General features: G+C 61.4%; 1 protein-coding gene across 2 annotated transcripts in view; it reads right to left on the bottom strand.

The window, feature by feature from the left end:
* Window positions 1-4,289: 4,289 nt before the first annotated feature.
* ALDH1L1 (aldehyde dehydrogenase 1 family member L1) overlaps window positions 4,290-10,247 on the bottom strand; it is a 79,860-nt gene continuing 73,902 nt past the window's right edge. For both annotated transcript variants that reach the window (XM_060307721.2, XM_030850741.2), the window contains exons 19-23: window positions 9,216-9,314; window positions 8,390-8,555; window positions 6,013-6,118; window positions 5,340-5,539; window positions 4,290-4,522 (exon numbers count right to left, since the gene is read on the bottom strand). In XM_060307721.2, the coding sequence (XP_060163704.1) occupies window positions 4,467-4,522; window positions 5,340-5,539; window positions 6,013-6,118; window positions 8,390-8,555; window positions 9,216-9,314 (627 nt within the window). In that variant the 3' untranslated portion in view covers window positions 4,290-4,466. The remainder of the gene's footprint in view (window positions 4,523-5,339; window positions 5,540-6,012; window positions 6,119-8,389; window positions 8,556-9,215; window positions 9,315-10,247) is intronic.

Below are 10,247 nucleotides of genomic sequence, written 5' to 3'. Positions count from 1 at the left end.
CAGCCCACCTTGCGGAAGGTCCTGAGAACAACTGTCCGAAGCTTACTGCTGTCGATGAAAAATGAATCAATGGTCAATCTGGGAAAGAAACAGAAGATTTCATTCGAGCCAACCTGAGGCTTACAACCCGGGAGACGGTCTCTCCGAAAACTCTGAGGGCTGTCCTGAAGAGGTGCGGGGGGAGGCCAGCATGTGTGATTCTGACGAAGGGCTACGTGCGGCCAAGCACACGGCTTGGTAGGAGGTCACTGCTATCCACGAGGGACAGATACCTTAATGGTTTTAGTGCTTTTCTAAGTGTGGGAAGAGGTGAGAATCCAGGTTCATAAAAATATTCTCCTGAAAATATCGAACTCTCTGAGGGTCAGTTCTGCCAGTTTTCCCCGAGCCAAAGCGCCTCACCCTGAATTCCTTTCAGCGTGTCCTGGAAGTCAGCGACTGTGGTGGTTGATGACTTCATTCTTGTGGGACTGGGTGGTGGGCAACATTCTTTAGGTCACAACCCCCTCCTTTTTGTCTTAATTTTGACCAAGGTTTTGTCTTGGGGCATTTCATGACCAATTTACCCCATGGCACTAGGAATGCTCATTCCCAGGTCAGGCGAGGATTCCCTCGATAGGCCACTCAATGTGCTGTTACTGGACTAGGCCCTGTTAACAGTAGCCCAAAGCCTCTGGGCCGCCTGTCCTACTAGTCTGTTATGGTCCAGGAAACGGTTCCCTCTTGTAGCTTCTTCCCACATCTAGAGTTACGCTGTTATAATCACTGATCTTCCAGAACTATGAATTTGACAATTATTTTAGGTCACCTAGTCGTCGTCATTTTTATCGGGTTTGGTAATGCAAGAAACAATAATCTTGTAAAATAGGCAGCATACAAGTAATACAGCTAGTGACATGAATACGGTCATAAGTAAGTATTTGAGTTAAGAACTTCTTTTAGGTGCAGCCCAGTATCTCCCCAGGTCGTCTGACCAGTCTGTTCTGCACCAATCACTACCTTAAGGGAAATGATATAGTGGCCTTGCCCATGAAGTCCACCAAAGATGTCTGCACGTACAAGGTGAGTGGTGGGTCATCGTGACCTCTTAGAGGATAAGGAAAGGAACGTTACCTTCTAAGGAGTTCCATGGCTGTCGCCAGAAGGAGGAACGTGGATTTCTGTGGCTGGGCAGATATTTCTGCCATTGGGGAGGTCAGGTTACACCCAATGCAGACGCCCATGCACACTAGTGGGGAGGGAGGAGGCCAAGGGCAGAGAAGAAGTTTAATTTTTTCTTGTCTTGCCTTAAAATACGAATTTAATTTCATCACCACCCTGTGTAAAATCGTGTAAGACAGCGGTCATCACATTGTAAAATGTGTTTTAGGAGGACTCGTGAGATGAATTCCGTTCTCTTCTCCAGAAACACAAGCTTGTTTCTGTCGCACAGACCCCGCGAATTAGGCCACTGATCAGGTTTCCTCGCACTCTCGGCAGCTGGAAAGCCCTGACTAAACTGCGCTCCAGCTTTAGGAGCGGATAGGGTTTCCCTGCAGGCAGTGTGGGCGCCACCGCGTTCCTGCTCACCTTCCTAGCGCCCTTCTCTGCCCTGATTCACCCACGCATATGTTAATTGTATTATTTTTCTAAGCTGCCTTGAACTCGTCTGTCAACTCGGTGAGGACAAATGCATTTAAACATCATAAAAAGGGAGGGGCAAGTTCACTGTCTCCATGTAACGGGCTGCTGGCGGGTCCCCTCCGGGCGCCGCCCAGCCTTATCTGCTTGTTGGGAAAACGCCCACCATCAGGCCGCTTCCAGCCCGCCCCAGGGGAGGAGGGAGGGAGTGACAGCCTGAGCCCCGACTCCCCTTGCAGGCCGAGCCCCAGGAGGGGCAGCTACCACGTCCGCTGGAGCTCTGTCCACTTGACTGGGCTCTGCGGCCACTGCCCGGCTGCAAAGGATGCTGGGAACTCCATCCTTCACGCAGCCATGTGCCCGGGTACAATTTAAGAGTTCTATGACTTAGGCAAGAAGGGAAAGAAATGGCAGGTAACTCACAGTCTTATCCTCCTTACTGTGAGATACTAGAAAATACATGTTTTCTCCGCCCCAGCTCCTGGCACAGAGCCCCTGAACCCTTGTAATTTCCTAAATGATAAGAACACTGGGAACATCTTTTGTTCACTGAGGCGACCTTCGGGGGCTCCTGGTGGGGTTGGTCACCAGAAAGACGAGGCCAGGATGAGAAGCTTCCGATTCTCAGCTCCTCTCCCGCCCCCCACCATCCTCCAGAGAGGGGAGAGGGGCCGCGAATGGAGTTAATGATGGATCACGCTTACACGAAGGCGGCACAAAATACCCCAACAGGACAGGGTCCAGGGGCTGAGCACAGCCACACCGGGAGGGTGGCACCCCCACGTCTATGGGACAGAAGCTCCCGTGCTCAGACCCTCCCAGGCCTCGCCCTACGTACTCCGGCCGTTCATCTGTTTCCTTTATCACATCCTTTAATGAACTGATACATGTAGGTGAGTGTTTCCCTGAGTTCCGTGAGCTGCTCTAGCAAATGGACTGAACCCAAGGAGGGGGTCGTGGGAGCCTCTGCTGTGTAGCCACGTCAGACAGAAGTTGTAGGTAACCTGGGGGCCCTGCTTGGGATTGGCACCCGGGGGGCAGTGTTGTAGGGCTGAGCCCTCAATCTGTGGGGTCTGACACCAGCTCCGGGCAGCAGTGGCAGAATTTGGTTAAATTGCAGGACACTCAGCTGGTGTCACGCGACCAGCCCCCCGACATGTAGTGACCAGAAGTGACCTGTTCTGTGTGGAAGTGAAGGAGCCTCACTGGAGAGACAGACGCAGGCGGGAGAACTGGGTGCTTTTCTTATACACTTGCCTGTGGCTTCTGAAGGATTCCTGAATCCCTTCTGGAGACAGGATTCAGGACAAAGCCAGGCGCTGCCTCGCACCTGAACCAGAATTCTCAAGTGCAGCTTAGTCGCCCGGCCAGCCAAGCCCTGGGCCACGGGGAGGAAGGTGTTTCCTAGCTCGACCTGGGCGAGGACGGGCTGTGCTCCAGGCCCTGCCTGCTCTTCTGCCTGCGGGGCTGTTTTCAGGGAAGCCAGGCCGACCCCTGGGGACCCTGCAGGCTCCCACCTGGCGAGGGGGGCAGGAGAGCAGCCGCTGAGGGCCAAGCCGGCTGCAGAGCCTGGGCTCTGCTGTGGACGCCCTGGCCCTGGGGTCGGGGGGTTGGAGGCGAAGCAACGGGGACCCAGCAAAGGGGCAGGAGTGGGAGTGTCACTCCAGTTAGGAGATAATAAGGCCGGTCCATGTCCCCTCAGACAGGGCCGGTCCCCTCCACCGTGGGTCCTCACGAATGGCCCCAGGCAGGGGACAGAGTCCAGAGATAAAACACCTTTCTCCCCTCTGTGGGCCATGAGACGGGAGACCCGGCACCAGACTGGGGGGCTGGCCCTGCCTCGGGCAGGCAGGTGGGCATGGGGCGGGGCCTGGCTCCGGGGCTGCGTCGCCCCTCGAGGCGGGGTTGCTGGTTCTTCCTGACCCCTAAGAAGGTCGGGGGAGAAGAGAGGACACAGGGAGAGAGGCCGCCCCAAGGCGAAGCGGGGCCCGGGGGCAGCCTGCTGCCCAGACCAGCCCCGGAGCGAGTCTGGGACCCCTGCCTGCTCGGAGTTGCTGGGCTGTTCTGCCGGCAGGCGTGTCCGAGGTCCTCGCTCCTGGGATCTGAGAACAACGACGTCCACTCAGCCCCCTGGTTTATAAACGGGTGAAACCGTGGGCCAGGGGAAGGGTTAAGTGACCCACACGCGGGGCGGGGGCAGAGAGGGTGTGTGCAGGTAGCGTCTAGGGAGCAAGGAACCCGCTCTTCATGGCTCTTCTGCCACTCCCCAGGGAGGTCGGGACGCTGAGGGCCGGACGGACGGAGAGGAAGGCCGCATGGCGGGGGCCAGGAGAAGCGGGGAGGCCGCCGGGCCCCGGAAGACACAGGCAGGGCGAAGGGGGAGCACGCCCATCGGGGGGGCCGTGGACGGGTCTGCTCGGCATGGGGGGAGGGTCCGGCCACTTGCTGGGGAGGCGTCTGCGGCCCAGCCTGCTTCCTCCCTGGCGTCTCCCGGGGTCACCCCAACAGACGTGCGTCCTAACTTCATCTCAGCACCCGGTTTCTGAGGCGGGAGCCGACACCCCGCCCAGGAGGGCGCCTGGCTCTCCCGAGCCCGGCCAGCTGGCCCGAGAGCAGGACCCGCTCGGAGGACCTGGGCACACAGACGCGCCGGGACGCAGGGTGCCAGCCAGAACCTTTATTCGCACGGGGCCGCTTTCTGCCCGAGACGACGGCCGCGCTGACGGGACAGGATGGGGGTCCCAGATGGGGACAGGGGTGCAGGCAGGAGGCCTCCACCACGTTCAGGGAGGGGCTGTGCACTGCGGGGGGCGAGCCCACAGCTGCGGACACATCCTGAGGCCTCCTCAGTACTCGAAGGTAACCGTCTTGACCCGCAGGTACTCATTCAGAGCCGCCTCTCCTGCAAGACACCGCGAGCCCGGGGGCAACGTCACGGTCCCGGCAGCGCTGTGGTCTCATGACCCGTTGGCCCCGTAGCTGAGAAGAGCATTGTGCTCTCCTGCACCTTCACACCCCCCTGCCCCGCTGCAAGCCTGACGTCAGAGTTGATCCCCGACTGGACCTAGCCTCCAGCTTCTGCCTTCCACAGTGACGGGATGCGGGGAGTGGGACCCAGCCTACATTACAGAGCAGCCAGGGAAAGAGGGGTGCCGGGCAGAAGTCCTCTTCCCTGGGCAGGCAGGCCCGGTGACACCATCTCTACACTGGGACTCACGTCACCACATCGGGCACGCTCGGCCCCCACGGGTTCCCCTCTCTGAAGCCTGAGCCCTGACTGCGGACCCAGGTCCCGCAATCCGGCCGTTGCCTGCCTCCCTGGCCTCCTGCCCGCCCCTGGGCCCACTCCAGCACTCGGCCTCTCTCTGCAGCTCCAAGACCAAAGTTGGTTCCCTCAGGACCCGCCGTCCCCTCTGGCAGGAATGCACGAACCTGGGCCTTCACGGCAGCTCCTCCAGCCACTCAGGTCTCAGCCCAGAGGACACCTCCTCAGGGAGGCCCACCTGGCCCCCAGCTAAAGCCACCCTCCAGCCTCCTGTTCAGATCGCTGTCTGAACAGCTTCCAGCAGGATCTGGCTTCCAGCCCCACTCATCACCGATCCCCTCCCGGCAAGAAGTGAGCAGCCATCTCGTCAGCTCCACCCCTGGCCCCTGGGACCGAGCGGGCTCTAACCGACGTTTGTTGAATGGATAAATGAAAGCGGGCACGGTCAGGTTACCCAGGTCTTTGCCAAATCCCGACTGCTTGAAGCCTCCGAAGGGGGCAGCCACGTCGGTCTTGTTGTACGTGTTGACGAACACGGTGCCCGCCTCTAGCTTGTCGCTGACGTACAGGGCCTTGCTGATGTCCCTGGTGAAGACGCCAGAGGCCAGGCCGAACTCTGTGGCGTTGGCCCGAGACAGCACCGCATCCACGTCGCTGCAGGGAAAAGCCAGGAGGGCCTCCGTGAGGAGGGCAAGGGTCCAGCCCTGGACGTGGGACCCAGAGAGACCTGCGCCCCCCCCCCCAGGGGGGAGCCCGACACGGCCGGCACAGGGCGCAGACCGGTCAGCCCCACTGACCAAACTGCAGATTCACAAGCGAAACAAACAACGGTTGCTATTCCGGCCACTGAGGTTTGGCTGGCTCATGACGCAGCCGGGGGTGCTCAGGGCTGAACCCAGCACGCCGTGGAGACGCCCAGAGAGACGCGGAGGACACTCCTGGTGGGCCCAGCCGCCCTGCGGTCCCCTGGGGTCCCCACCCCCGCGGCTGCGAGGAGTTTGCGGGGTCCGGGCTGCGTCCACAGCCCCCACCCGTCTGAGCTCCCCTCCCGGCCCCGCAGCTCATGCGAAGACCCCAGTAACAAGGGCAAGAGTCAGGCTGTCATGAGCCGTAAGTGGGCTTCCTACCCGTTGGCAAACCGAGAGATGATCATGACGGGCCCGAAGGACTCCTCCCGGGCTATGAACATGTGGTCCTCCACGTCCGTGAAGACGGTCGGCTCGAAGAAGAAACCTGTGGTGGAGACAGAGGAGTTCGTGACACTGTGGGTGGCTTTCCTGCCCCAGGCGCACGAGTCCTGACCCTCACAGCCTTTCAACTAAGTGCTGTAAGCACAGTGAAGTGATGCTGGGAGCTGGTCTGTCCACCGCCAGGGCTGCAGCTCGCAGCCGGACGAAACCTGGGTTTTTCTAGTGACCTTTAGTCTGAAAGCACATCTGGATCCTTCGGCCAGTGCAGCCTCCGGAAGGCCCTCCATCGGCCCCGTGGAGGGGGGCTTGGACAGAGGTCCTGATGGACAGGTCCTCCCAGGACAGCCTCCCCATCCTTCCTGACCCTGCGGGGTGGGCACTGCCTGCCCGGGGGTAGGGGCCTGTGCTCTCGGCCAGACACACCTTCTCCCATTCTGACTGCCGCCCCACAGGCCCTGGCTGCCCCACAAAAACATTTCTGGTGGCAGAAAGGCGTTCTCTGACTACTCCTCTGGACATAGAGCTGCGGGCCCTGAGACCCGCTGGACTAAACTTTAGTTTGGCCTGATTTAGGGAAAACCAAGAGACTTGAAAATTTCTACCTCCAGTGTTCAGAAGAACAAAAAAAAATTTTATCTTTAATAAAATATTCCGTATTTTTATAAACTATATTTTAACAGTAATTACAATTTCTAAAACATGAGTTGTGTATGAACACATGTTGACCCCTGGGGTGTGGCCTGTATTCACCGTGCCTGCAAAGGAAATGTGCCCCCAGGTCCCCGTGCTCCGGGGTGGCCAGTCTCCGCCCACACCTCCGTCCCGGCTGCGTGCCGGGCCCCGGGAAGGAGGGCTGCATGCCCGGAATCCCTCATCCTCTGGCCTCCAGGTGGGCGGGCCACTGGGAGAAGCCTGTATTCACAGCACTGTCCCCCATGGGGGCCCTCAGGCTAGGGGGTGGTGGGGAGCGGGCCCCACGGTTCCTGGGTGCTGCAGCCCTAGCTGCTCTGCAAAGGTGCCTTCACGTCATGTCAGCCCCAGACGCTGGCTTCGTGGAAGCCCAAGTTCGTGGGGGCAGGGAAGAGGGCAAGCAGACAGCGGTGGCACAGTGGCTACAAAAGCTCTGTGCAGGTACGAGGTGCCCAGGAACGCCCGAGACCTGTGGGAGCACCATGGCCTGAGCCCGAGGTCACCTGAGTGATGAGGTCACCAGGTGGGGACGCTCAGGAGGCACCTGTAAGTGGAGGAGCAGCCAGCACACGAGCAGGAAGACGCCGGGCGTACTCGGAGGGAGAGTTAAGGGCCGCAGGTTGGACACAGGTGGGGAGACACGCCGGGGTGAGCTTGCCTCTGTGGTGGCGCTCACCGTGGGAGGGTTTCAGCACGGGAGACACACAGCCAGACGCGGCAGCCGCATAAATGCATGACTGGGGGCTCAGGAGGCCCCCAGGACCCCCGTTCCGGTCCAGACTCAGGGGAGAGTCGGCACGATGGTGGCGGGGGGGGGGATCTCCAGGTTTGAGAGAATCGGGCAGTTAATTAAGAGCTGGAGTCAAGAAAGGGAGGAGCCTGGAATCCGTTCCCTCCTTCCCTCCTTCACGCCATCGGGCGGACAGGCTGGCATGAGGCTCGGTGCCGGCACCAAGGGTTGGATGGTGAGGGTGTAGGAAACAGACGTGTGCCTGACAGGGGGAGCAGCCCAGATCGTCCGAACCTGCTGCTCCGGCTTCTCGGGCTCGGTGACTGGATCGGACCGAAGATTCTAGAGGGGCAGGTGTGTGTCTGGGGTCAGGTCAGGGCTGGGGATGCTGTGACAGGGTGGACTTGGCACCACTGAGACTCAGGGGCCTGGGTGACGTGCAAGCGGAGGGGTCCAGGGCTCAGGAGTCTGGGTGAGGAGACAAGTCCTGGGCGGGTCTGAGCCGCTGCAGGGTGAGAGACCCCCCAGGGAAAGTGTCCAAGCTCAGGACAGACCCGGGGCTCTCCCTACATTTAAGGGACAGGCGGAGAGGGGGTTTCCGGCCAAGAGTGGCCATGGAGGAGTGATGGCCAAAGATAGGCAAACCATGAAATCCAGCACCATGGATCCATGGGAGGAAAGAGTTTCCAGGATGCGGAGATGCTTGGGCAACCAGGGCCTCATCTTACCAGCCCCACACCTGACCTGGCAGGTGTCCAAAGAGCCAAGGTGCCCCCCAACCCCGACGTCCCGGATTGGGGGCTGGAGCCTAGGAGCCTGGCCCTGCGACGCCTGCCCCGGAGGCCATGCCACCGCTGCCTTGGCTTGCCCACGTGGCCAGGAGGGCTGACTGACCTGGCCGGGGGACTTGGTTCCCACCACAGACCAGCGTGGCCCCTTCCTTCACGCCGCGCTGGCAGTACTCCACCAGCTTCTGGAGGTGGGCCTCGTGGTTCTGTGGCCCGTGGCTGGTGTCCCGGTCGAGGGGGCTGCCGATCTTCATCTTCCCCACCTCCTCCACCTGCAAAGGTCCTCCCCGTCAGGGTCGCCCGGTGCCGTGGCTCCTGACCAGTCGCCGCCTGACCCGCCTCCCACGTGTGCCTTTTCAGCGACCAACCGCTGGCCCCTGAAGAAAGTCCACACGCAGGGCTCTGACTCCTGGGACCATATTCTGGTTCCAAACCTGCCTTCCAGGCTGCAGCCCCCAGTGCACCCTCCGTGCAAGGAGACCTGGGCCTGGCGCCGGGGGCTGGGATGACGCAGATGTGCAGAGAGGTGGGAGTTGGGGGGGGCGTGCGCGGGGGCAGCACAGGGAGGTCCTGCACCCGACCTCCCAGACGGAGGAGCTACAGGCCACGGGGTGGGGAAACAAGACAATGACGCCCCGTGACAAGGTGGGCAGACGGAGCGGCGTGCAGGGGCTGCACCTGGACTCCCCCCGGCCCGGCCCCATGTCTGTTCGCCCGGGTTGAACCGGGAGGGTCCCGCCCGAACACGGGCCCCACTGCTCACGTCAGGGGAGCCGCGGGGTTGCTGTTTCTCGCCGAAATAATAAAAACCAGGGAAGACTTGTCACAGCACCCCCGACCAGGTGGATGGCGCCTGGCCCGGCCCTGGCTCTGCCCGCCAAGGCCCTGTACCCGGTGAGTGGGCAGTTCCCAGGCCCTGCGGCACAACTTACCACCCTCTGCACAAACTGGTCGTGAATCGAGTCCTCTACAAAGAGCCGGCCGGCGGCGATGCAGTTCTCACCTTTGTTGAAGAAGACGGAGCTCATTCCCTTCGCAAAAGAGGTGACAGGGCTGGGTTACAACCCCCAGGCGCCAGCCCCCAGCACCCACTGGGCCCCGGTGCCCCCTCGTCGGGAAGGGGAAGGAGGCAGGTGTCCTGACCTCCAGCGGCCGTCCAGGCTCACCAGCACTGGGCACCATCCCCGGAGACGAGTGGCCACAGGGGAACAAGCAGGAAGTGAGGCCGCTGGGGGACCAGGCCAGTGGGGGGAGCACGAGCGGGCGTGCAGTGGGGGAGCCTGGACACCCCGCAGGCTGGGTGGGCTCCCGGGCATGACGGGGCTCAGGACTGTGCTCCTGGAGCTGAGCCTGGAGACGGGGTCTGCGCCCTGAAGCAGGCGGCAGGGGTGGGCCTCTCGGGAGGGATGGTGCCTGCCCAGGCCCGAGTCCCGAATAAACGTCCTCAGAGGCCCCAGGGAGCCTGCTCTTTGGACCTGGGGAGCCGGGGGTCGGGGGAGGGAGGGAGGGAGAGCCATTCAGGCTCAGCTCTCCTGGAAGAAGCTGCGACTGCACTGCCCAGAGACACACACAGGCCTGCGGCCTGGCAGCATCGGCCTCTGCTCGGCCGACAGTCTCCCTCGGTCTCCCCTCTAATGAGGCTGCAGCCCCTCCACGCGGTGCCGGGCTCACTCCTCCGGGGCACAGCAGCACTTGGATGGAGTGGGGGTGTCTGGGCACCTGGCTGAGCGTGGCCTGACCGGCCTGCTCCCCCTGGTGTGCAGAGGTGTGATGACGACAGTGACAGTTCAGGACTACTGACCCACCGCACCTGCCACGTGGTCCACGCCCTTCAGACATGACAGCTGAATCCCGTATGCCCATCCTCCCCCATCGTCCCGGTGAGAGCGCAAGGCCCAGAAAGGCTAAGTGACTTCCCGACGCAGCCCAGCAAGTCCATGGCAGCGCTGGGCAAGTGTGGGCGG

This window comes from Globicephala melas, chromosome 11, assembly GCF_963455315.2.
Source record: "Globicephala melas chromosome 11, mGloMel1.2, whole genome shotgun sequence".
Classification (NCBI taxonomy): Eukaryota; Metazoa; Chordata; class Mammalia; order Artiodactyla; family Delphinidae; genus Globicephala; species Globicephala melas.
Note: the sequence above shows the minus strand (reverse complement) of the source record. Positions and strands in the feature narration are given on the sequence as shown.